Source organism: Xiphias gladius, chromosome 11 (assembly GCF_016859285.1).
Source record: "Xiphias gladius isolate SHS-SW01 ecotype Sanya breed wild chromosome 11, ASM1685928v1, whole genome shotgun sequence".
Lineage (NCBI taxonomy): Eukaryota > Metazoa > Chordata > Actinopteri > Istiophoriformes > Xiphiidae > Xiphias > Xiphias gladius.
Genome location: NC_053410.1, coordinates 14,568,909 through 14,596,631, shown reverse-complemented (window position 1 = coordinate 14,596,631; position 27,723 = coordinate 14,568,909). Strand labels below are relative to the sequence as shown.

The 27,723-nt window shown below is 43.0% G+C and overlaps 1 protein-coding gene across 3 annotated transcripts in view; it reads left to right on the top strand.

Annotated features, from left to right (window-relative positions):
- slit1a (slit homolog 1a (Drosophila)) overlaps positions 1-27,723 on the top strand; it is an 88,174-nt gene that overhangs the window by 37,206 nt on the left and 23,245 nt on the right. For all 3 annotated transcript variants that reach the window (XM_040138807.1, XM_040138806.1, XM_040138805.1), the window contains 6 exons: positions 13,373-13,444; positions 14,344-14,415; positions 15,678-15,749; positions 16,551-16,714; positions 20,932-21,079; positions 25,582-25,653. In XM_040138807.1, coding sequence (XP_039994741.1) covers positions 13,373-13,444; positions 14,344-14,415; positions 15,678-15,749; positions 16,551-16,714; positions 20,932-21,079; positions 25,582-25,653 — 600 coding nt within the window. The remainder of the gene's footprint in view (positions 1-13,372; positions 13,445-14,343; positions 14,416-15,677; positions 15,750-16,550; positions 16,715-20,931; positions 21,080-25,581; positions 25,654-27,723) is intronic.

Genomic DNA, 27,723 nt, shown 5'->3' with positions numbered 1-27,723 from the left:
GGAGTGCGGACAAAGAGACGCTTTAGCTTAAGTCTGTCTGTGTGCTGTGTGTTTGTGTGTGTTTGTGTTTTTTATGTGTGTGTTTGGCCTTTGTGGTAATAATCCATGCCTACAGCTGCACCTCTGTAAGGGTTCATTAACCCTGAACGCTCAGTCTTCTCATGCCTCATCTTTGCCTCCTGAGCATTGCAGATCACATCTGCTGCTGCAGGCTGGTCACTCATTAACGAATACACCTCAAGGCCATATGTGACACTTCTAAAAAAATTAAGGAATGCAAGTGGGTAATATCATATACCAAGAGGCAGGTAGACCCCCTGTCAATCATCTGGTGAAAGTTTTTGTCTTGAATTAAATCACAAAAAGTATTTTCACACCTACCCTTTATGGCATCAAACAGTGTATGTAGTTTTGGTTTTACTTGCTTAACTTTTTAGATATCTGCTCTTAGATTTGTGTTGCAATCCAAATTTAAAAGATGTGGATGGAATTTCATTTGTGCAAGTCAAAGCACTGAAAAATTACAGCAGAGCAACGTGTCTTTCCAGAAACAGTGTTATGGTTACGCTCGATAATGCACAGACCTCAGTGTGAACAATTTTCATTGGAACTATTTTTACCAAAGAAATAGTTCCAATGAAAACTGTTCACACTGAGGTCTGCCATAATACTATGAGGAATAACTGTCTGTAACTGCTTGTTGGTCATAGTAGCAGATCATCTATATCCATGAGCTGAAATTGTTTTCTTTGTCTGTCATTATGTGGTGGTTCTACGGTTTGCTTCACTCACTCCTCTGCCTATATTGTATGTGGGCTGTCAGTGTGGGAGGATGAGGGTATTCCAGAACATGGCAGAGGACAGAGTAAACATCCAGAGCAGTCACTGATGTCCATTGTTACGCTCTTTTTCTCAGGACGACTCCCACCCACTGCAGCACAGCTGGGACCAACTCCATTGTCCTCTCCTTCCTCTGCCGGCCTCAGTCTTGCTCTCACAAACAGAACACACACATACAAATGTGCATGCTTGCAAACAAACACATACACACACACACACACACACACACACACACACACACACACACACACACACACACACACACACACACACACACACAACCTACCCTCAAGGCTTAGTCATAATTCCAGCTGGGTACCTTTTGTCTCCTAGCAACCAGCACCTCTGCAATTTCTGGCCTCGCACCTCTAGTTTGGACTGAGAACCCATCCCGACATTGGGATTGCACACACACACACAAACAAAGACACACATGCTAACTAGAGTTGGGTTCTGACTTGCTGCCTGAGTGAAACTGAATCTGAAAAGTATTGGGCTGTTAGCTCTTGTGGAATGACTTTCTTTATGCAGTGAAGTTAATGAAGAGTACTGATAGAAAGAAAGGCAGAAATAAAAGCCTAAGGGCTTTGACTCACTTTCATTGCATTTTTTACTTAATGTCCCAGTTTTCTCCCTGAAATTGTAGCTGCCTAATTCTTATGAGCCCACAAAGAAGTCAGCATCAATACAGATGGGCATCAAACAAAATTACCGCGACGAAAACAGTACTAATTATGCAAATGTGTTCAGACAAGAGAAGGTGCAAATTGTTGCAACAGAAATAATCCAGAAGAAGATACATTTATTAAAATCACAAAGATGGAATTTAAATAAACATTTAAAAGAGAAAAAAATAATTATACAAAAGAAATATGTCATGAAACAGAAGAAAAAAACATTTAAAACTAATGCAAATGGCAGCAATTATTCTATTCTGCAGTTCTGGGCTCATCACTTGGAAGCCAAAGTCAAATAGAGGAATTAAAAACATAGTTTTAAAGTTTTGTGTGTTTTTTGGTCTGTAAGCACTGACGCCAGAGTGAGCATAGTTGTTTGCCTTTTCGACAGTCTCATTTAATATTCATGAAAGATTTCCATAGTCTCAGAGACCCTGCAGTTATTTATTCATAGCCTCATGAATGCCTTTAGTGACCCCTGACATGTACACACACCTGTCACAGGAAGGAAATGTTGCCTTCTCAAGCCTGTTCACACACACGAACACAAACACATGGTGCCAGCTGACCAGTGGTTAACCTTTAGGTCCTTACTTATGTAATAGGCTGTCTGGGATGAGCAGTGCAGTCTGGTTGAGCAGATGGAGATGCAAAATCGCTAGCCTGACTACTGACTAACAAATCTAAGGCCAACTCTTGAATTCTCACCAAGGTACTATTGTTTCGTATGCATCCTCTGTAGATGTTCTGGGCATCGGCGGTGTTCTCCCTCATTCTAACACTGCTTTGAGCTTTCAGTGTATGCTCACACCTCCAGCTACTTAAAAAAAATGTTCTCTGTCTGAAAAACACGTAGCAATGAAGCCAACACATGTAGCTGCTGTATACCATAGCATAGGCTACCACACCATAGGCTACATGAGAGCTGTTGTTCCACTTCTCAACAATGTAACTACGCAGGGCTATGGCGATTGCAGAAATGCCGTGCTGCGACCATAAGAACTGTGATTAGTCAGCTTCAGCTGCTTGTGATTTTCTAATACAAGTTTCTGACACTGCTGGAGATTTTTGATAATGAAGAGGCAAGTTGAAGAAAGCAACAGTTACCTTTGTTCTTCATCTAGTTTAGCCCTTTCCCTTGCAAAACTTTTACTCACTTCTTATGCCTTTTCACTATCACAAAAGGAATTAGAGCTGAATGATTAGTTACTCAAACAAAACAAGAAATGTGAATATGTCAGCCTGGGCTATGAAAACTTGTTAAATGTAATTCTTCTCTAATTCTTGACATTTTGTAGACAAAATGATTGATAAGTTGATTGAGAAAATATTCAACACATTGATCGACGATAAAAAAAAGTTGTTCATTACGGTTCTAAAGTGAGTCAAAAATGGAAACAAGATTACGTCGCTATTGATGATTGAAAGTCAATAGTCTCAAGGTGAACCTACCTATAGTTCTTCTGTATCACAAAGTGAAGGAATGTGAAAAGTTACTGTGGTTGTGCTAGCAACAGGTGGAATTTGGAGGAACCTATATGGCAAGACTGCTGTACACTGTGACACAAAAGTCTAATTCCACCTTCTGTTTGTGACAAAGTGGTGTGCGCAGCAGCTACCAGCAACCACTAGTCATCTATATTGTGTATTTTGTGAAGCACTGAGTGCAGAGATACGGGGATGAGAGGCCTGACTTACCGCTGATTACATTGCTGTCTTGCTGCATTAAGATAATGTGTGAGCGTGTGGGAGTGTAAGCACTGTATGTATGTGCATGCATGCCTTGGAGGGTGCATTTGTTTGTTAGTGTGTCCTGTTAAAGATAAGGTGATACATGGCCAGGGTGAATTGTTGGAACGACATCAGCCACAATGCATCCGTCACATTCATCACGGCAAGCAGGAGAGAGTATAGGTAATTGAGGGAAGTGCCTGCAGCCTCTATTGTTCCATCACTTCACCTCTCTCGTCTGTGCTTAATCTCCCACTCAGTGCAATGTGGTTTTACTTTCTCCACAGCAAAAGGATGCAGATATACTACATATTTAAGTCAATGCACACCTGCAAAATGTACACATTTGATCATATAATGGGAAAACAAAAGAGAAACTGGTCAAGAGTTTAGAGAAGTAATTGTATATCCAACAATAGCAATATGAGTTGAGGGGGAAATTATACATTTTTCCTTCTAATGGGTTCTTCTGTTTAGACTAGGTGTCCTTGACTGTGTATATCTACGCAAGCACCTTTCAGAGAGATTTGGACAGAGAACAGGCACAATATAAAGGTAGCTACTCTGCTCACCTTCCCTCTGGCTTAGTCATCTCCTCTCCTCTCCTCTCCTCTCCTCTCCTCTCCTCTCGCCTGATACTTTCCATGTGTGACGGCGACTGTGAGAGCTTAAAGTAGTGACGGGGAGGTTTCACTCTCGATTACAGTCTAGAGAATAGAAGAGGCTGTGTACGAGTTATTCTGAGAGAGGAAGGCAGAGGAAACGAGAATATGATCTATGCAGGGGTTCATTTTGGTCAGCATTAATCAAATCTCCCACTCCCTGTGTTTCATTTTTTTTTTTTTTTTTTACTCACTCTCTCCCTGGAGCTTTTTCTCACTCGGCGACTTGACGCAACTCTGCACCTCTACAAAGTGTATGGAGTCGATTAAGTGTCTTGAAGTGTGTTCAGTTGACGTGTTGATTGAAATACGTCCGGACTATGTGTGTCTTAAAGACAGTCCTCTGATCTGATATCAGCCGCCTGTGGTTAGGTGTGGTGAATCTGTCATCACAGCGGCTCAATAACACTGACCTAAGACTAGCACTTCCAGGAAAGACTGTCATCTGATCTACAGGATCAGTTTTCCACTTTCTAGGTAGCCAGCCATTCACAAAGAGGCATCTATAACTAGTTTAGTGAGACCACACAGCGTGTATGTGTGTGCGAGAGTGAGAACAGCCACCCAGATTGGCTTTGTTGTCTTTCTAAATGGTTGTCTCCTTCCCTTTTACTCCTGTTTTGACTCAGTGTAAAACATTAGTCCAATCTACAAAATGATTTCCAGGCTAAACTCAGAGATGGAGATCATTATTTCTGGCTTGGTGTGGCTAATGTAGGGATAGGTAATGACAGTGATAATGGACATGTTGGGAGTTATGTTTTCCCTCACCCTGCCTCCTTTCCTCTCTGTTCTTCTCACACTTTTCTTCTATTGTCCAGCAGGTAGACAGCATGATGGATGGACAGGGCTTGGCTGTGTTCCTGTGCAAAGCAGCGCTATCATGCTTACAGGCGCTATCAACTGACGGCGCACCCCACCGTCAGTTGATAGCGCCTGTAAGCATTTGTCATGATCGATGCCAGTCAGACCTGCTCCATCACTCAGCTTGACTGCCAGTGAAAGGTTTGGACATACTCAGAAACACAAGTAGACATAATGGTGGGGGGAAATTAGGGTGAATCGAGAGCTTGGAGAAGGGATAGATTTTCTCCCTTCTTTCTTTTTCATGTTAACTCTTTCATTTACTTCACGGGTGGCAGCAGAGCACACAGCCAAATGTATGTTCTCATATTGGATTTTTAAACCTACAAGTACACATAGACATCATGAATCATTTACAGTGAAAGAAGAGATGTGGGCAACAGTTAAACTAGCTCTGTCTTGATTCTCTTCGTGTGTGTGTGTGTGTGTGTGTGTGTGTGTGTGTGTGTGTGTGTGTGTGTGTGTGTGTGTGTGTGTGTGTCTGTCAGCCCTCATGTGGACTTGATAAGTTCCCCTGACATTGTGTTTTCTCTTGGTGGTTGTTGAGTGTTCCAGTCTGGAAGCGCTGTGTGTTTCTCATTGGTTGGTGAGCTGTAGATGATTAGAGTGGAGTCCATCCATGAAATCCCCTTTAGGTTCCATCGAAAAGAGACAGTTTGTGCATGTGTGAGAGCGAGAGAAAGAGAGAGGCAGAGGGCGTTATGCTTGCTGCATTTTTCAGCATCAGAATAAATCACAAACCCTCTCCAGATGCGTGCACATGGCCTCCTTTCCCTCTGTCAGCATGTATAGAAGCATAAGACATTAGAGGGTTAAATATATAAATGAGCGTTTAGCTATGATAGTCCGTGGGGTCTGTTGGAAATGAGATAATGCTTCTTGATGACTTGTTTCCTGAAGTCCATATAAATAAATAGAGAAAGCGACACTGCAGAGGAAAGAGAGATTATAGTGATGTGACATGCAGTTCTACTCAAACATTTTCCCTGGCTGTTTGTACTAGTTTTGGTGGACTGGTGTTGACATTAGCTTTCAAAAGAAGAAAAATCTACAAAGGAAAACAGATGCTATTGAATTATGCGGCATTTGGTATTAGTGCAGTGTTTGTTTTTCATTAGGATTCTTTGTACGGCCTATATTTAGACCTAGAAGGGAGACATAGAGGGAATGAGAGTCTCTCCTGGGTTTTTGTGTGAGAGTTTTCCTAAAGCAGCCTGTTTATTCCTCTCTTTGTAAAAGCAGCAGTTTCTCCTTCCCCACTTATCAAGTCCTCCTCCCACTGAGCTCCAACTAGCTCTCTCCTCCTCCTCTCATCTCCACCACAAAGGGACCAGAGAAACACTTTACACACCCTGCTTGCTTGCGTGTTCCGTGTGTCAGTGCATGATAATTTGTGTGAACATGAATGAAGGTTTTTATTTTTAAGACTGTGTTTTGACCTCCAGATGATAATGGTAATCATGATGATGGTGGTGGTGGTGGTGTCTGGCTCCCTTGTCCAGATTGCACCGCACTGACTGCTGTATGGAGGTATTAAACACTGAGGCTAGACAGGCGAGAAAAAGTGAAAGGAGACTCGGCTAGGAGGCTTGTTTATCATTTATTCTAGCGAGAAAGAAAGCAAAATGTGAAGGTGTGGAGAGAGAAGGATCAGAAAAGGGGGGCATGAGGGTGAGAAAGAAGGCGCAGATACTCTTGACCACACACAGAAACACTCAGCCCCTCTCTCCGGGCCACACAAATACGCACACATACATGCCTGTGTTTTGGCAAGCACCCAAAGGCCCTGCAGCCTTGATCCATACTCCTTCTCACCTCTTTTTGTTATCCCCCACTCTTAACACCTTCCCTCTTTTTTCATCCATCTGACACTGCGGGTTTTTTTTTTCTTCTACAGTTCTCTGCACCTCTGCCAAAGATATGTCTTCACATAAATGCACGATGTTAACATAGTCAGGTTTTTTTTTTCACTTTTCGAGTGGGGCTTCATGCGCTCTTTAAAGCTCAACAATGATTTTAATCAAGGGATAACATCTACCTCCCACCTCTCCAGGGCTAATGGCAACATTTTTACATTAGGTCTGATCGAGCCATCATTAACTTGCTACTTTCCCTACCTGCTCCTACCTACTGGTATCACATCACTGAAAACAGAGAGCTGTTAAGTCTAAGTCTTCTGTGGCAAATCCAACTCAGGTCTTGAGTCAGTTCAGATGGCTTGACTTGTAAATCTAGTCAAGAGGCCATTAATCATGTCACGTGTTGATAGGAAAACTGCAAATTAATTACAGATTTTACGGTGTCTGAGGGCTGACAATTAAAATGACATAACATTCGAACATTTTGTTTCAAACCGGAGTTAAAAATGAACTCTTTAAAGTACAGAAGATGCAATGAATGAGTACTAATGCGCACAGTTCAGGAATCACGCCTTTGACACAGATTAAGACTAAATGTGGATGTGGATGTAAATAATCCATGCATGCTTGGTTTGGTTTGCTGATTTGAATGTATTGCCCCTTTATTTGCAGTTGTATCTTGAGTCATTTGTTCGTACATTTCCCGGTTCAGTCACTTCTTTCTGAAGGCCCACATTTGTGTGTGTGGTTGTTTATGTGTGTGTGTCTACACACACATAAACTGTGCGGAGAGGAAGAAAGTAGTTAGCAGTTAGTGGCAGCCCACCGCCATTCTTTTAACAGCCCTCACACACCTCATTAACTCGCTTAATGAGTAAGTAATCAGACACATTCCCTCTCTCTTTCTATGTCTGTTTCTCCCTCTTTAAATGGTAGAATAAAATTAAGAGCATTTGGTGAGGATAAACATTTTCTTATCATGCAATCAAGTCAAGAAATCAAGAAAACAAACACCCTATTTTAGATACACACACACACTAAAATAAATGCACTTAAACTGGCACATACAAGCACCATACAAACCCCTCTTTTCAGGATCTGCAGTTATTTATCATTATGAAATCTAATAAGTCACTAATGTATACAGTTCTACCGGTTTTTAAGACGGGGATACAAACTGTTTTCTTAGCTTGACTGTATATAAGTCTCTAAATGTGTAAAAAAAAATAAAGCAATGAGAGATGGACTGAAGAGACAGCGCGATGACATAAGAGTGAGAGGCTCTGAAAGGAAAACTCTGGCCATGTCTGCTGCGCTGTGGATGAAGTGTCATTTACATGTTGAAAGATTTCTTTCCAGCACTTTCAGGTCACTTTCTTTGCTTCTGAAATGCAAAAGCGCTATTACATCGTCTAAATATCTCCTTTCCTGACCATTAGTTTGCCACATTTACCAGCAGTTTCATGCCAGATCACATGACAGTTATGCCAGTATATTGGAACAAGTCATACTCCCCAATCCATACCGCAGTGCAAAACTTAAAATCGACATTTATTCACTTTATAGATTTTCCAGAGCTGTTGTTGAAAGAAAAATCAACATTCATTTTCCCTTACAAACATTGAGAAAAAAAGCCTCTCTAAATTAATACCAGCATTAGTTTACCAGAAAAGTGCGAAAGACAGAAAGAGGAGCAGTAAAGGTGAGCAGTAGGTGTGGAGGGGATCATTGAAGAATAGTGCATAGTTCCACAGATCCATAAATGGCAGTGTGTGTTTCCCCTCAGTAAAACCTTTAAAGCCAAGACATCACAATTTCAGATCATCTCGTCTGATTTATGATCTCCTGCCTCAACCACGGATGTCAACTAAATGTGGAGGCAGAGGTTATGAAATCTTTAGGATATGAAAGAGTCAATTGTTTGTGTTCACACAGAGGCATGTGTGTGCATGTGTCCATGTGCATGTTTTCATTTGTGCATTAGAAGTTGTATACGGTATTACTTAACCACAGACCCCCACACAGTGGAGCCTGTAGTCCTGAGGCTTTTAACCAGAAAAGCCTATCTGTCCCTGAGGTGACTGAGCCATTGCAGCAGAAACTCCTTTAGCTGACTAAAGAATTATTAAAGAATTGTGAGATCATCACAAGCATAAAAAAAACTATGCTAATCTCTTTACACAACTTTTTTTTTCATTGGTGGAATTTACATGCTATTGGTTATGTGGCCAAAGTAGGTATTTGTGTCATGCAGAATAGAGTTGAAGTTGTGTACAGTATTAGGGCAATGTACTGAGATAAAGATCAGAGGTTAATGATGTGAATCAGACAGGAACCAGACATTACCTTCAGTGTGCAGCTAATCTCCAGACCAGGCGCCTTGAGCTACGTCTGATAACATTGCTAATTATTCCAGATATAGGCTCTGCAGGGATTCTTGTAAACGAGCATATCGGTAGCTAAGTTTATTGTCAGAGTACTTTACACTGACTAAACGATACCATTGTTTCAGGTCTTGTATAAGTGAAAACGTAAAAATCCTGACCGCAGTGTGTTAAGGGCTGTAGTTCATACAGCGAGGACACACCTGAAAACATGTGTGTTACCTCATCATTAGGGCTACAATGGGAATGAACTGTGAGCAACGTCACCTAAAGGGAGCCAGACTACATTAATGAACTAACTGCCCACTTCGAGGTATGTAGTGCATTAAGGAAAATCTATACCAGGTCTAGGCTGTTTCAACACCAGCATAACCACACTCACTCTCATTCGCTCAGACATTGCTTCACACACCTGTAATGAAAAAGGACTGGTAGGCATGCTGTGTGCAGGAAACAAGGAAACAAAAAGTTTCAGGTCTGACATCATTACGGCACTCTGTGAGGTGCCCGGGGATCTGGACTGGGGCCGGAGGCCGAAGCCATGCCTCAGGATAGACCTCATAGCATTGCATTGGACAGAGTCTGGGCAGTGGAGAGTGCTGCGTGGCTCTGACGGTTTACATGAATCCTTTTACCCTGAACAGAGCTGTACGAGTGGAGTGAAGCCTGGGGGTTATGGCCTGTGCTCCTTCTTCTGACACTTAACTTTGCCTGCTCTCTGCTCCTGCAGTACTTCACAATCTGATGAGCCTGACGTTGGCTAAGTCAGTATAAGCAATATACAGACTCACATTTTGAAAAGTGTATTTTGCCAGATACTCAAAGGCAGAATGATTTGATGCAGAAAAAGGTCAAATAGGAAGGAAACTGTTGTGTTTTTTTTACGTTTTTTTTTTTAACTTTCTGTCATTTCTCATCATGCCAGTTTGGTTGTCTTAACTATGTTCGAGCTGCTTCTCAAGTAATGCACTGCGGTGGTATTTGCTGAAGGGCTGTAACATTAGATTTACTGTCATGACTTAGTGATGGAGACTGTGGTGGCCAATATCCCTATTTGCGGTGACTGTTCTCACATAATCATGCCTTTTTTTGAAGGGATCAGTGTTTCCCTGAAAATCTGCCTCCAAACTAATCAGAAATGTCAAATATGTCAGAGCCAGCACAGTCAGGGCTGAGCTTAGAAAATACCAGTGAGGGGCAACCACAGACTATGTAAAATACAGCATGGTCTCCCACAGAAATGTCCTGTTTGCCGTTTTAAGAATGTGTAAATGCTGAAATGTAACGTTGCTAAATTTAATATTGCTCTGGCTCCCGTTGGAGTTGAACCCGTCGATAAATCCTTAAAGGACACAGAAGACTGCAGACTCCAAACCCTGACCACTGTGATTATTCTGTTAGATGTGACAGAGGAGAGAATGAATCAGGCAGAGGGAGAAAGGCAATACAAGTAAATAAGGGAAAGGCAGACTTTCTGGCACGATAGATAGCATCGTTTAGGGTTGTCACGGGGCTTTTTTTGGGTACACATTGTCCCAGAACAAACCTACAGTTATAAAGCGACCTCCCACGACCTCAGCATCTAATCCAATCAAACAGCACCATAAGTGGGAGCATATAGATCACTCCAGCCAATCGTGTTATAGCGTGCTAACAGGATTATGGGGGTTTTAGTGTGTGGATTCCACCCTAGAGCTTTGATTTTACTACTTACACACATAGCATTGTATTCATATTGTCAAAGGCTTCCTGCCTCGTCTTGCATTCCAGCCTCTCATGCCTGTCTCCATCTCTCTGTCTCTCTGGCTTTCTTCCTCTACTTGCACCGACTGTCGCCTCTGGCACTCCAACAGTGCTCTCCTAGCACAGCAGTCTGTTACCATTTCGTATTGTAACTCGCATGCGAACACACACATACAGTTGCACGCATAAAAGACATACCGCACTCCTCCCAGATGTCCCGGGGGAGAAGTCATTAACAGTGCGTCTGCAGTACAGCACCGCAGAATTGGTGTGTGTGTTAGTGTGTTTGTTGTAGGAAGGTGAGGAGAAGGTGAAAGGACTAATTAGTCATCAGGTAGAGTGCAGGGCCAGGTACACCAAAAGCATTCCTCTCGCATGGAGCAGCTGCCTTGATAAGAGGCACCAATATAGCCTGGGTGCCAGACTGACTCAGCTTTCAACTCTGCACTCAGGCTGTTTTGCCAAGAGAACAACAAAGGAGCTGGAGGGAGCACAAGTGTTCTTGCTCTCATGCTTGCTAGTGAGGAGGCATGAAGCTGGTTTGATGTTTGGTATATGATTCTGCAAAATGTGGCAGACTGACAGAATAGATAGGTTGTTTTTGTGTAATTGCCTAAATTGCCTGCTAACTGTGTTGCCCGAATATCAGATGAGAAAGCAGATGTCATGCAGATCTGCTGAGGAAATCAAACTAGAAAAACCCCAGATGATAAAGATAGAACGTGCCCTCAGATGGAATATTTATGTTCTCTTTGAACGCAAGCCAGCGATGTGTGTGTTTCGTTTGCACATCTGTACACGTACGTCGCATTTTTGTTAGTTGAGAAAGACAGCCAGATAAAGGCGTTGTCTATACTGTTGGAATGTGATGCTGTTAAGATAATTGAACCACTGGTTTATTAGTTTATCCAAATGTATAATGGAGCTCAATTTATGGTCGATCCCATGTAGTGTAATGTCATGTTAAATACACAGCCATCTTCTAATGGGGTGAGCGTAAAGACGGGGCAAGGCCCAACAAGTTACAGACAGCTGCCAAAATACAGTTTAATCTATTCACTGTGCACATGCACTTATGTCCCATGAAATACTGAACTGTTCAGGCAAAATGCAATATTTTATTTTGGTGAAAGTTCAACACTTGCCTTGGATTTAATATAGTCAAAAAAAAAAAAAAAGCAAACACGCAAATTCCATTTTTAATTGTGGCGTATTTGCAGTGGCCTGGGGAGCGCTTTTAATTTCTGCTGCACCATAAAGGCACAACCACCCATTCATTAGATAGATTGCACAACACAACCACAGTGTTGTGTTTTGCTTCCCTCTCTTGTATCCAGCTGAAACAATGTGCAATATTCACTCCAAGGGAAATTCTGGAAAGGATGACCCAATGGGGACACTGTATGAGACTGATGTCTTGCAGGAGGCTTGGGAAATCATTTAAACATTACCCCATGGGATTTTATAAACGTGGATACTTGTTGTGTGCATCGTGGGATTGCGTGCTGAGGTGTACATGAACATTAAATAAGTAATAGTCATCAAAATCTTGTGAAAACAGTTGTGTAGTTTTATAGGTTCTGGTGCTTTGCTTCAGCCTCTCTATGGGCGACCACAAGTACTCTGTTTACGGCTGTCCGAGCTGTGGGATCCCTCTATGTGTGTGTTTCAAGACAGGGGCCTCCCTAGCAGTGCCCTACAGTTTCCCTGTGTAGTGTGTGTGTGTGTGTGTGTGTGTGTGTGTGTGTGTGTGTGTGTGTGTGTGTGTGTGTGTGTGTGTGTGTGTGTGTGTGTGTGTGTGTGTGTGTAGAAGATGGACAGAGCCTTTCAGAATGAGGTGAGCTCAACATTTAAATAGCCGATAAAAGACTCTGCTAATTAAAACTATGGCTACTTGTGTTTCACTCATTCTCCCTCGCTCCTCTCCTCTCTGACCCTCCCCTCTGCTCTGTCACTCTCATTCTTTCCACACACATGCACTTTTCAAAAAGCTTAATTTGTACCCATCGCTAAGTGCTGGACACACACAGCTTACTTCTAAAAGATAATGTTCTTTGTGCAACTGCGTCCTAATGAATCCGCCCCACAGGAACAGCTAGGACCCCTCATTGGTCGCTGCCCTGCTGCCTGTTTGTTCGGTCTGTGTGCAGGCAGTGAATTGGGCACCTCACACCAGAGTATCGTCAAGGCACAGAGAACAAATTATAGCATGAGTGAACACTGAGTAACACAGCCACTATAAAATAACCACACCACTGTGAGTAGAACTCTCCATGCAGTACCACACCTCAGGGTTTTGGCACACAGGTAAAAAAAAAAAGCTGCCCTTAGCTTTCTGTTCTGCACCGATGAGTGTGGTAAAAAAAAAAAAACAAAGGGAGGGACACTGAATGGAGTGGGAATTCTGCTGGTTGAAAAGCTTGCTTTAAACACTGAAAGTCAGACGTTTATGGAGGAAAAGTGTTTAAAAACATGTTAATATTGCCCCCAAAAAAGGGTTGTATTATAATTTTTTTAAAGAGCACACGCTCCCTGCCGAACCAAACAAACCTAACCAAGCCATCCTCCATGATAAGTTATGTGTGACTAATGTCTGCTTATTGTCTCCACAGAGATCTGAGTGAGAACTTCATCCTGTCCATCCCCAGAAAAGCATTCAGAGGAGCTACCGACATCAAAAACCTGTGAGTACCTCATCCTTTTCAGCAGGGATGGATTTACTTAGAGCAGCAACTAACAGTTTTTTTTTTATTGATTAATGATTGGTCTATACAATGTCAGCAAATGGCAAAAAAAATGCCAATCACAAGTTCCCAGATCTCATGATGATGTCTGACAGCCATAAACAAAGGTATTCAGTTTACCATCATAGATGTCTAAAAAAAAGATCAGAGCATGTTTACATTTAAGAAGCTGGAAACAGTGAATTGTTGCTTTAAAAAAAATACAATTTAATCAGTTACCCAAATAGTTGCTGATTTAATTCTCTATAAACAGACTAATCGATTAATTGGCTAACGGTGAAATCAGTGATCAGTGACAATTAGTCAATAAGGAGGGAATCATGATTACCCAGGGCGAAGCAAATCCCACTGAAAGCTACTGTAGGTGAACAACAGAAGAGTGTGCTCCATTCACGACTCATTCAGTCTAATTCCAGCATGTTAACACTCTTTTTTCTCTATCTGGCTGTGTTAATGGCCCTCTGTGAGAGTGTTTGTGTATGCATGTTCAGTGGATTGTATATCACTTGAGTAGACTACCTACGTCGCAAACACACGCAGCTCCCCAAAGATGCCTTGTAGCAACCGTGATTTACATCTTTACCAGAGAATGTGCACATTCACACACGGGTACACAGATTTATGAGGTTTATTGATGCAAATAAACTTTAATCAGTAAAGTCCCCTTTTGCTACTCTTGGGGTTACATGAGCTGTGATGCATAAAGCCAGTATCGATTTACCATAGTCCATCACTGCACTACTTACTGTATCGATGATTACAACCGGCCCACGGGGAAACTGAAAGATTGTTGTTTGTGTCTTGTGTAACAAAGCCTCTCTCTCCTGTGTGCTCTGCAGTCAGCTGGATAAAAACCACATCAGCTGCATCGAGGATGGAGCCTTCAGAGCTCTGAGAGGCTTGGAAGTGCTGTAAGTATCTAAAGTGATGCTGTTTATTCAGCCCCACCCTGTATCATTCCATTACAGCTCTTAGGTAAATGAAGACATTCTTTTGCCCTGCTAATAACCACAACTAATATACACACATACTAACACATGGCCTTGGTTATTATGCCAAATACCCCCAGTGGGCCTCATGAGGGGGCCTGCATCATGGAGACCAAGCTCCATTAACTCATTGTTCCACGCAGTTGACAGAAGCGTTCCCTTCCATCACATTAACACCCCACCCACCCACTCCTCCACCCCTTCTAAACCCCATCCAGCCCTGGGCGGGCCATCTGACAAGGGAGCTCCAACCATCTTGATCAAAAATCCCATTCAAGCGAGCATTCCACCCTGGACACATTGGTGACCATGTTATGCAGTTTTTCAACATTCAATTAATCATCCCTTGTCAAAAATCATAAAAACATGCCTCTGTTAGAGCTCTCCACCTGAAACAATGTAGAGTAACAGCGCAGGCCGGGGGACAAAGGCACTTTGACAGCCTTGTTGTTTTTATGGTGAAAGACTGCGTTGTGCATGTGTGTTTGTGGCAGTTTTTTTATGGGTTGGGGAGACCAAAAAAAGTAATTAAAGGCTGCTTTCATGGCATGGATGGATTGCAGATGTAGTGATAGGATTGTCATGATGGTGTAAGAGGGGTTGGGGGGTGTTTTGATGGGGTCTGTATGTATAGGTTTTATGGGGGAGGAGGACAGGTTGTGTTAAAAGGGGGAGCTGGTTGAAAAATGGTAAAGGGTTATTAGGCTGATTGAAATGACCTGATTCTCTCGCTGCAGCTGATGCCCAGGGTTCGAGGGAGGCGTGTGTGTGTGTGTGTGTGTGTGTGTGTGTGTGTGTGTGTGTGTGTGTGTGTGTGTGTGTGTGTGTGTGTGTGTGTGTGTGTGTGTTTGTGTGTGTGTGTGTGTGTGTGTATTGTATGTTTCTTGAACTACAAGTTGGGGCGCTTGTGATGGTGCCTGTATGTGCATGCATGAGTGTATATTTGCATGCATGACTGTACGTGTGCGTGGGAGGTGCCAGGGCTTCCCATCTGCATGGAATGAGGTGTTATTCCCAGTGGGATGCCACAAAGAGAAATGGAGAGAAGAGAGATGGGGGATGAATTTAAAAAGATGGCTCGGAAGAGGACATGCGCAACAAAACTCTTTTAAAAGTATAGATTTAAAAATGGCTTTTCTCCCTTGCACTTACGACGTGATTGTGTTCACTCTTTCTTTTCACAGAACGCTGAACAACAACAACATCAGCAGCATCCCAGTCTCCAGCTTCAACCACATGCCCAAACTACGAACCTTGTAAGTCGCACCCATCCTACCATAATGCTCTCTGCCTACCTTGAGGTTTTCTTTAAAATAAAACTATATTCCACATGCATGCAAGCACAGTAGAGAACATGCTGCAGTCCCATAGAGCTCACTGGGAGTAGGTAGGTTCTGTCATTTCAGGCGATGTTGGGAAGCAGCCATAACAACACCACAAAAGGGTCTGTAGCAATGCCAAGGGCCGTAATCCCCTCAATCTAAAGAACACACAACAGCTTGCCCAGATAGATGCAAATAGCCCCAGAGGCTTATTGTATATTGTGCATTGTATATGATTACCAAATGTGAGACTATGTACAAATTAAAACAATTATGACTGCTGAAACTCTCAGAGACGTGACTCCACTGTTCTTGTGGTGGCTTTTTGGGCTTCTTCACTCCCAGTGGAGTTACATTATATAGCTTTTCTGTTTGTGTGTACACTATGTGTCTGTGCACATGGGTTTGAAAGTTAGCATGTGTGCTCCAGAGGTCCACCCCACCACAGCAAGAGTTATTCTGGACAGGCACAGCATTTCTGGAATGCCGTGTTTGGAGTCCTGGGTTTTGAAAAGTCCTCTTTTGTGTTCCTCCTTTTTAGAATGTGCCATTTACATTCACCCATATAGCATATTATTTAGTGTGTTTTGCCAGACACACGGGAAGTGATGAGTTCTAGCAAAGAACAGACACTTTTTGTTATTTTGGTTCTTCGGCTTGTTGTATTTTAGATAGCAAAGAAGGCAGCACTGATCTTTAAAGCAACCATGTTGAATTTTTTCTCTGTTTTAACAGCCGTCTCCACTCCAACAATCTGAACTGTGACTGTCACCTGGCCTGGTTGGCCCAGTGGCTCAGACAGAGGCCTACAATTGGTCTGTTCACCCAGTGTACTTCCCCTCCTGAGCTCAGAGGACTCAATGTGGCAGAGGTGCAGAAACACGAATTCAGCTGCTCAGGTAAGACTTGTGAAGTTACTAACATTAACCTTTACGAGAGAGATACCACGATACCATTGTTTTTCATATTGTGCATTGTTTACTTAGTCATTTACATGTTCAGCGGATAGGGAAAGCTCATTTTACAGCATCTCAAAAATAGTAGCTATTCTCCTCCCTACACTCCCACTGTGTTTTTGTGTCAGTGTATTCACCTGGCAGGCACCTGACAGCTCCTCTGCCGCCGGGCAACCCCCTGGCTCTCTTCTGGCCCTTTCATGTGTCTCCAGCCTTCAGGAGCTGGCAGCAGCACCAGGAAAATGCCTGACATATATAAAACACACAGCTGGCGCAAAGGCAGCCACCATTGACAGTAGTACCCCTCTCCTCAGTTATCATTATTCAGGGCCTCTCACCTCCTCACACAAGGATTATTGTGGCTTTGAACTTGCTGTTTCTCTCGCTATGTTTTTGTGTGTGTGTGTGTGTGTGTGTGTGTGTGTGTGTGTGTGTGTGTGTGTGTGTGTGTGTGTGTGTGTGTGTGTGTGTGTGTGTGGTTGTGAGGGAGAGAGCATGTGCATGTGGGCGTGGCATGGCGTGCATTGGGGTTATCATATCAGGACAATGGAAAAACAGCATGAGAACCTCCACTCCCCACAAGGCCATCTCACTCTCAACACCAGCTGCGAGGAGTGTTTGTGTCTATACGTGTGTGTGTGTGTGTGTGTGTGTGTGTGTGTGTGTGTGTGTGTGTGTGTGTGTGTGTGTGTGTGTGTGTGTGTGTGTGTGTGTGTTTGTGGGTGTGTGTCCCTCTCTGTCTCTCCATGGGTTGTGATTTTTACGCAGCCATACGGCGTGACAGCACAGATCATTAACTATTCATCGCCCAGGGAAAGAGTCTCAAAAGCGTGGGAGTGTAACGATACGGGGGGGGGGGGTGTCAGGGAAACTTTGGGGTCTGGTAGGATACAGATACAGAAAGTTGAGGTTATGCATGATGGGGAGTTGCAGATTATGTTGCATGCTGATATTAGCTTCCATCACGTAAGAATTAATGGGGTGTTGTTTTGTAATAAAGAAAGCGGTTTTAGACCAACACTGATTGGTCATTCACGGTTTTTAGGTCAAGACAAACAGCAGGATGGACAAAAAATCTATCGCTATGTACACAACACAACCATGCATTCACGTTTCTTCTTGAGAGGACGAGTGACCAGAAGTTGAACTTCCAGTGAAGGACTCATTAGGGACTGGCTCACTGGCACACACACATACTTTTGTTTTGTATTGTCGATGTTCTGTACTGTGCGTTTGCGCATGTACATAGTTTGTGCTGTGATCAGGCCAGGCCACCTGCGGGGGATTTGGGGCAGGGTGGCGCTGTGTTGGAAGAGACGAGGAGGGAGAAGAGAGGCACGTCGTTGTTGTGAGAGCCAGTAGAAGGAAAATGGGGTACAGTGGTACAGTTATTAATTGTTGTATAATTTGATGAAATCCTGCAGCGCTCTTGGCATCACGACTCATGGGCTGTCACTCCCAGTATTTGGCTGGAAAGTGTCACGATACTGGAAATTTTAGTCAGTAATGAGCAGAGTAACACATTTACTGCTTCACTTTTAGCAATAACATCATATTTTTCCAGGCAGTCGTTTCTCATCAATCAATTCTAAAAAAATCACATTAAAACTAACTCCTAAAACTAAATCAAGAGCTTATTATTTTCAGTTTTAAAAAAGGCTATGAATTCTTAGTAAATGATTTTTAAAAAAAAGGAGAGCAGATTACAAAAAAAACAAAATCCAGTTGAAAATTGGATTTTAAAAATAACATTTGCAGAGCAAACACTTTCACTTTTATTTTTTTAATTAGTCAGAGGGACTCTGGTGCATGACCACCAGCTCATTTGTGTTTTCTCCCAATTTTTATCTTTACTTTCTTTCTTTTTAAAAAGTTGAACAGCAGGAAACACATGTTTTTACTCCAAGAAGAGTTTAAATCTCTTAAAATCTGTTTCTATTAGCTCTATTAGCTGATGGGCCTTACCTAGTTACCACTACCATTTTCATCCTAATTACTCATAATCATCTGCCTCTAGTTTAGATTAATTTAGTTTGTCTGAATGGCCTCTGGTGTGATTTTACTGAGCAAAACATTTACTTGCAGTCCCTCTTTGCTTTCCATGATCATTTAGAGGAGAGGTAACTAAAAGTTAGAAGTTGCTTGTGCCAATTCAGAGTTACATGATAGAAAATTAATGACTTGTACTGAATTACTGCTCCTAAGAAGTAATAAATGCAGTAAAAATATTATGCTTGAAATGAGCGATGAGTAATAAAGTAATAAATTGCTTGAGGGATGAAATGAAATACACCTCATGTAGTGGGAAACAGGGAAAAAATGACTTTATAAAGAGGGGAAAAGGAGAGACAGGGAGAGGGTGAACCCAACTGTTGGGCTAAAAGGGAATTTGAAGAAAGAGACAAATGGGAAGAAGCCAGTGATAACATTTTGAAATGATGAGAGAAATGAGGTGGAGTGAGGCTAAATGTAAAGACATGCGAGTGAATGCACAGGAGGTAATGGGTTGCAGTGGCAGTCACCGGCAGAGATATGGAGGTGGAGAGGCTGAAAATGAGGACGCCAAGAGTAGTGAGAGAGAGCAGAAAGAGCAGCTGTTGGAGGGGAGAGTGTTAGAAATGTGAAAGCAAATAAAACAAGGGAAATGGGACAGGAAGAGAGTGGTAAAGACAGCGGATGGGGAAGAGATAATGGGGAAACCAGCATTAGAAAGAACAGGGGACGATCTCACATCAAACAGCTTCACCTCAAGTATACCTGTCAGAGAGCTGTCATTGTTAAGGCCGCTCCAGCTGTGCTCTGCACTCTCTCTGATCCCAGACCTGTCAAATATGCCATGTTAGATCAGAGGGGACTTCTTCTCTGCCCCACACCCGATCCCAAATCTGTCAAACCTCTGCCATCCTAGATCAGAGGGCCTCAGATCAGGCGGGTTGAGCGACTGTTTGCTCTTGATGCTATTTGTTGTGTTTACCTGCTTCCCAAATCTGTCAAAGTGTCTCATCCCTTCAGGTAAGTGATTGTGATTGGCCTGATGGATGAAATCTGACCTTAAACATTGTCATTAGTTAAACAGTCCAATACCTATAGCCAGTAATTTCATGGTAAAGCGTAAAGTTTGGCAGCGATCGTTACTTCTGTTTTAGTGGAGTTGGGAGTGGAGTTTTGAGCACTGTGCTTTCCCTGTCACTGGCTCTCACCAGCACTCACTCTGTCTTCCTCTCCCTGAATCTCTATCCCCCCTCCACTCTCCCTCTCCAACATTTTCCACACAAGCTGAGCGATAGATAGGAAGGTAATCAAATATTCATGGTTTGAAACTTGGATTAGTAATGCTGTGTAAATGAGGCCATTTAAAAGTCTGTTTTATTCATTCTATCTGGGTTAGGCTTACATGCACACATCTTGAGCACACACACACACAAACACACCAAGCAGGCTGTACTGCCAGTGCAGGCGCACGCTCTTCAGCACTTCGTTGACAGTGCCGCTGCTATTTGAACAGGTATCTAGAGACTGTGTGATGGGTTGCGTGCTCTGTATGCAAATTAAAAAGTTGAAGTGTTTTAGAACAAATGGAAGTGAAGAGGTGGGGGTTGTAAAGCTGAATGTGCAGAATGGCATCAGTTCCACCCAGAGAACGCAGACTCAGGAGGAAAATTTGAGGAGAGATCAATGGATGTTATTGGGAGGCTTTCAATCGCCGCTCCAACTCTATTATTCATGTCTTTCTTCTCCTCTCAATATACTGTGGCACTAGATAACCTAGTTTCTTGCCCATTCTCTAGGATGTATAGCTTTACAATAAAGTCAAGAGTAGGATGTTCCATTTCTTTTTTTCAATGTCAAAACATCTCAGGCTTTGTCTGTTCATTTGCAGTTGACTTTATAAAGTACAAAGGGTTGATGACATGAACAGCAGCAGAGTTTGAGCTCCACTTGAGTGCAAGAGCTGCTCCGTGTCACCGCAAAAATCCTCCAGCAAGCAATCTCCCACCTGTAATCCCGCTTAGAGTCGTGCTGCTCTCATTGAAACCAACCAAATCCACCTTTGCTAACACCTGTAGGAGCTGCATATTCCTCTCTTCTCATCATATTTTCCCCTTGCTTCACCTCTCATGCAATTTTTTTTTTTTGGTCTCTTCTTCTTTTCTCCTCAGGTCACCAGGAGTCTTCGGGCCTGCAGCCGTGCAGCACAGGTGGAGGCTCTTGCCCTGCCATGTGTACCTGCAGTAACAACATTGTGGACTGTAGAGGGAAAGGTCTCACCGCCATCCCAGCCAACCTGCCTGACAGCATGGCCGAGATGTAAGCAAAAAATACCTGCTCTCTTAACTCAGTAAAATCCAATAAAAGATGTTTTCAAGGCCAATTTAACCATACAGTTGCACAGGCCTGTTTGTCCCAATTATATAGACTAAATTCATTCTTAATATAACTAAATCTAATTTTAGCTCTATGTCTGGATCATTGTATAATCAGTGTCCTGTATCTTTTGTGTTATGATATTAGATTACTTGGCATGTTATAGAACATTTGCAAAGATATTACATTAACATTTACCACTGGCAAACAGCAGATCATAGCTGTGATTACTCCACAGGACTACATTATAAATTCTTTCATTGTGTAATGTCATCCAAACGCATCTAATTTCATTTCTCAACAGAATAATGTGAGATTAAATTTGCAGATAAATTTAAAACAAAAGTGAAACTTTTTTTTTTTTTTTTTTACCAATAAACTTTTGCTTAATGCTATTAATCATATACATCTCAGTATATATCTGAGCTAGGTCAGGTTTGGTGCAGGAGATTACCACCAGTCAGAACTAGGTAACTGTTTGGATCTGTCATATTTAGGAAGTTTAGATTCTTCAGAACAGTGCGACTTGAGCAGCAGACCTACAGGAGGGAGATGGATTTCAGAGAAAAGCGGGGACATCCACAGTTGCACTGTTCTTTGACTCATGGCACTGCAGGGCATTTGTTTGAGTATGAGCATTAAAGACGTGTATGTTTCCATGTCAATCAGTCTGTGTATATTCATGCAGGGGTTGAACAGGGCTGAGAGGATTTAAGGATGCATGTTTTATGTACATATGCTGTTCTAGCTTGCTGCTCTCAGCTTGCATCACCTGGCAGGGAGACATCCATCCATTTGCTGTACACTGAGAGAGACACATGCAGATTTAGAGCAGACTTCAAACTCAGACTGCATGCTCTTATCGGCTCAGATGGCTGTGAAGCGCATGCAAGCGCTTTGCTAACGTCCCTCCCTCAGTTTATCAGTCCTGTAACATCTGTCTGGGCATTAACTGTTTATGGCCCACATGCTATCAGCCTACTGCAATTCATGGGAATGCACAGCTAGACTTTTCAAGGTAGTGCTTTTGCACTCTTTATCGGGAGTTTAATGCCCCTGGCAGAAGTCTGCATGAAATGGTACAGTAACACCATGATTTATGCACGGTGAGAAAAAGGGAGGATGAAGGGAGTACGCCAGCATTCGCATTGCATGTTCTTACACAGAGCATTTGTGTAGTTAGGAGGACAGAGCAAGTTTCTAGGTCTCTTCCTCCCCATGGGGTCTGTTTATAAATACCCAGCTAGTGTGGAAGTCACAGATCCCATGTTCCCCAACAACCCTGACCCATTTCTAGTGCAGTGGTGTGCTCAATTTCCTAATTTCGACATGCAGTTCACACTTCTGTGTGTTCTTTTCTAAATGAATGATCACCCACGAAGTATTGTGATATTTTAAATCATTGAAAAGTCCTCACACATCCTGCATATTGACTTTTAATATGTAAATAATTCAGCCTCAGCCTTGCATCTCAGTTTTTGCCATGTTTTATGGTTTGTAGGCCTCTGCAACATGCTCTCCAGTTGTAATGTTCCACAAGTGGAGTACCGCGTAGGGACTGATGTGATCTATGAGCCCAATAACCAGTGAGCAGCACTAATGGGAGCACAGGGAGACAGCTGAAACATAGCTCTACCATGGAGAGGTTTTATATACAGTAGATTCTCTCTGCACAGCAGATGAGTAAAGACATTTTAAAAGTCTCCCTGCCCTTCACATCTAATTGGTGCTTAACCGTGCCCTGCTAATAAACTCTACTACGGTCTGATTCATCTTTTACAATACCAGGGTGAAACGTTAGCTTATATCATGCACAGTCCTTCTGTCCTGCCCGTCAGAGCCCTACCTTGCAGGTTATATTCCCACAGCGCTGTTTCCTTCACTCTTTCTCCTCCTCTCTTGATTTTTTTAATTCTCCTCCCCATTTCTCACCGTGTTCTCTTTCCCAGCTTTCTCAAATGACCTCAAGCAGGTTCAAGGAGGTAGATCAACGGTGAAGGAATACATGGAGAAGGGGGGGAATTCACTCTGTAATTTGGTGCAGCAGGTTTGATCTGAGCTTGAACTTCATTATAAAATCAGTTTCAATTACAGCAAGGCAGGCTGCTGGGTATCAAGGCCAGCCTAATGCCTTGTTAATGAGGCACTCGGAAACTCACATACACACACAAACACACACATGCTGCTCTCATTATGTACAAATCGGAGAATTGCAACCTCCCTGCCCTGCTCTCCCTTGATGAATGGCAGTGTTGTGTTTATGGCTGTGGGGATGTGAGCTGGTTTCTGTACTCCTCTCTTGTGAGACCAGGCCCAGTTAGCCTAAACACTACCACAACAGATTATTATGCACCGTAGTCTCTGTCTTCATTGACTGAATTCTGCCATAACCCCCCCCCCCCATGCTTTTCATCTGCTGCTGCGGTCCTGCCATCCATTTCTGACACACGCACACACTGGGTGAATACCCAGAGGCATAATGTGTTTCCCCGTAATGAAAACCATGCTTAGACACTAATGAAAAGGATGAAGACCATTGATAGGGCTGACACAAACACCAGTGCACAGACACACAAAGACAGACACACATACAAATGTTCAGTCTGATAAATTGGATGGGAACCATTGATTGTCCGTCTGAAGGCAACTCTTAGAGATTTTTTCTTTTTTCTCTGCCAATCGGACAGAGCAGCTTCTTCCTTGATTGGAGGGATTAAGTCGCTTGCACATATCGATCTGTGAGGAGCGACAATGCAAAGACTAAAAAGTTGTCAGACAGCATTTGTCTTGTCTGGCTCAGAGGGTTTTGCTATGGGCTGATACACACCTGAGTACCATAGCACGTAAACGGCCACTGAAACACATGCAAACAGCATGTAGAGTGGCAGACTGGTTCAGACCAGTCAGACAGACTTGTTGATGAGAGAAGGCACTAAAGCCACTTGGCCCAACACTCTGCCGCATGGTGAGGGCAGAGGAACCACAGCACTGTCACTCTGCTGTAAATCCACGAACACATTGGGACAGGCAGACAGAAAGAGACAGGGAGAGCATGTCAACCACAGGAATCTGTGGTCTAGAATCACTGCTATGCTAAGAATGTCAATTGCACTCCTATATCGCTCCATAAATGTAGGCCAGTCCTTTGAAGGGGAAAGATTCTTGATTGAAAAAATTTGGAAACTCGAAACTGTTAAGTGGCTGTGGCTAATGTCTAACAAAACATTTACCCCCCATGAATAGACATAAACATAGCAGTGGCCTAAGGCCTAAGAGGCATGTAATAAATCTGAAACGTCTCTAATAGAATAATTAAATCATGAAAATGGTCCTGTGCCAAGAAATCACATACCTCAGGGTGATGGTTAAATCTATCAACAACATTCTGTTTGCCAATGAGTTTTGCAGATTTTTAAATATTTCCTGTGGAGACAAATAGCATTTAAATGATCTTTAGATTCCATCGTAGTGACTGGCCGACAGGCCCATGCCTCCTGCTCTGCAGCCAGTTCCTCTGCTGGGAGGCAGCATGGTAGGACAACCAGACAGGCCCACAGCTGGCTCCCGCCGGGCTCTGCTAAGCCTTGTTAAGGACAGTTTTAAAAGCTGTGAACTGACCTGCAGATAAACAGCCCTCTGTCAGCCACACCAGGGAATTGTTCCGGGACTGAGCTGGGTCCTAAGCAGCAGCCAGCCTGAAACACACAGACATGCGCGCTCACACTAATGGGGTTTAGTGGTGTCTGTTTCCCTGGGACCATATGAGGCTGATTAGAGTTTGTAACTGTTCTGTACTAAATGACCAAGTGTGTTTTTGTCTGTATTTCCATTTTGTTCTTTGACAGTTTTTTATGGTGAGATATTGTCAGACCTCTTTCTTGTCAACTTTGCGTCAGCAGTTCTTAGGCTCACAGGAAAAAGTAAACTAAAAGAAATCATATTTCACCACAAAGGTTTCAGTGGACACTTTGCAGGCACCCAAAGGATAAAGACAAATGTAGAAGACCAAGTGAGACCATTATTGATTTCTGGATCTCATATGAGAACATAAGTGCGGGAAACTGTAAATGTTATACCAAGAAGAAATATGACTTTTAATTGAAGGCCTTAACACTATCCTACAAACTGAGACAGGGCCTTTTCCACTCCAGCCTTTTCACACAGCACTTTAGTATTCAGATTGTTTATTGGTTCTGAGGATGTTATGACTCCAACATGCCTGGACCTATTACAGCTGGGAAATAGATCTCCGCTAATATAATCAGACCAATCACCAAGGGTCAGAGGTGATTGGGGGATTACTCAGCTCTGTTGCCATGGAGAAGTCTATTGTTTGGTTAACTGATGGTATCTCCTTTCCTCTCCTCTCCTCTCCTCTCCTCTCCTCCTCTCCTCTCCACTCCTCTCCTCTCCTCTCCTCTCCTCTCCTCTCCTCTTTTCTCCAGACGTCTGGAGCAGAATGGAATAAAGTCTGTTCCTCCCGGAGCCTTCTCTCCCTACAAGAAACTGCGTAGGATGTAAGTACAGCAGTACACTCACCTCAGGGCTAAATAAGACAGATGGGAATAAGAAGTTGAGGGTTGGAAAAAGAAGCGACAATTGGCAGTCTTCTCATCCCACTTCCATGAAGTATTTATTTTGTCTGTGCCTAAAGAACATATTCTTGTTCTCAGACTTGAGGTGGCATGGAAAGCAAGCATTCAGATGCTACATGAACATAATAACAGCTCTCATCTTTCACTGCTGTGCACTGGTATTCCCCTGGCTAGTGTTGGGTCCAGTTTGTGTGTGTGTTGTGCCTTCATGGCCAAATTGTAAACTGCGGCTGAGATGATGATGAGGGGACGGAGAGTGTGCTGGAACGAGGGCTGAGGCTTCAGTCTCCGTGGGACTGAACAGTGGCAGGCTGGTAGCTGAGACTGAGTGGTTTTTCGCCTGTTCAGCCAGCTGTCTGGTCACCCAGCCAGCACACACCAGGCGGCCAAACCCATAACTCTAACACCACCAGGCCTGACCAACATAGCAGCAGAGAGACAGAGGAAACGGAAGGTCAGGGAGTTTCTCTGCCCTTCTTAAAGGATTCCTTGCTATTTTATCATCCAACTTCAGGGACAGTTTGAGGTTCAAATGAGGGGAATACAGAACGGTCGACAGACCGAAGCAGCTGCTATCTCGTTGTAGCCGACCCAAGTCTCAAAGGAACTTCATAACAATCTTTTACAGTACAAAAATAAATGCTTTTTTTTTGTCTCTGTATGTACAAAAATAGTGAACCGTGTGGATTTAATCAAGCTTAACCCCAAAATGTAACCAGAAAATGTTTTTTTCTGGTAAGAAACAATACGATTACAAAAAAAGACCCTTTTTATTAAATATGATACAGAATTTTGTGGTTTTCATAAAACATATATACAAACCGGATTTGATGGCAGTGAGAATGTGTTGCTCTCGCCCATCTGGTCTTCCAAACAGACTTGACCTGCTACTGTTTCTGCTGCTGATTCTGCATTTAGTAACAACAATGCAGGGCTGCATGTCTGTGATGACCCTCGGTGCCTCTGTTGATTCAGCTGGCTAAGTGCCCTCACTGGCCTGACCTGTCCTATGTCCAACACCCTCAATACACACTATGTGTAGACAGCATCGATAATGAATATGGTCACTCTTCTGGGTCTTCAGATGTTCAAATGTATGTTTTATATTTAGTGGTAGGTTTCTGGCATATTGTGAATGGAAAATAGTTAAATACTTTAATATAAGGCAACAATTGATAAGTAAAGGTTTTATATGTATTTGTTTATTTATTTGCGGCGTGTGCAGGTATGTGTGCAATGCCTTTCCTGACCCTGCGTGTCCTCCTCTCCCGGTAAATGCCAACCAAAAACATTCTCTTTCACCTTGTCCTGGTTTGAATGACCTACACATGAACCGCTCCTTAAGACAGGGATGCAGTAACAGGCCTTACACACCGACACATACACAAACACACCAGTGTCTGAGTTTACAGACACACACCAGTGCAGATGTTGGCTCCTTCGCCACATTTTTGTTTCCAGGAAACCTCAGTCCTTTGCAAGAAGACAAATGGGTACTCATTTAACTGTTACCCCCAAATGAGAAAATATCCCTCTTCTTCACCACATGATGATTTTCCTTCAAAGGTATCCAGTCGACTGGAGTTCAGTCCTCATACTCCATTAACTCTCTCTCTCCATCTGTCTTTCTCTCTTTCTGTCCCACTGTTCCTCATTTACTTTTGCATTTACTCACACAGACACACGCACACACATAAACACATAGACACGTAGGCTTAGTGGTTATCCTGTGGGGAGAGGCCTGTGGATCCTATTAACAAAGGCTATGTTCAGAGGCAGTCTACTGTATTTCGCTTCGGATTTCAGCCCTGCACCTCATTTTACTCACACACACACACACACACCATGACACAACACAGGGCTGGTTGATAGGCCACAAATAATACAAGTAAATGTTTTGATTGGCTATGAGACTCTAGCCCACACCATTTCATCAAATCCCTTGAAGGGACGCACCATCAGATATGGGGGAAAGCTGGAAATCATCCTCAT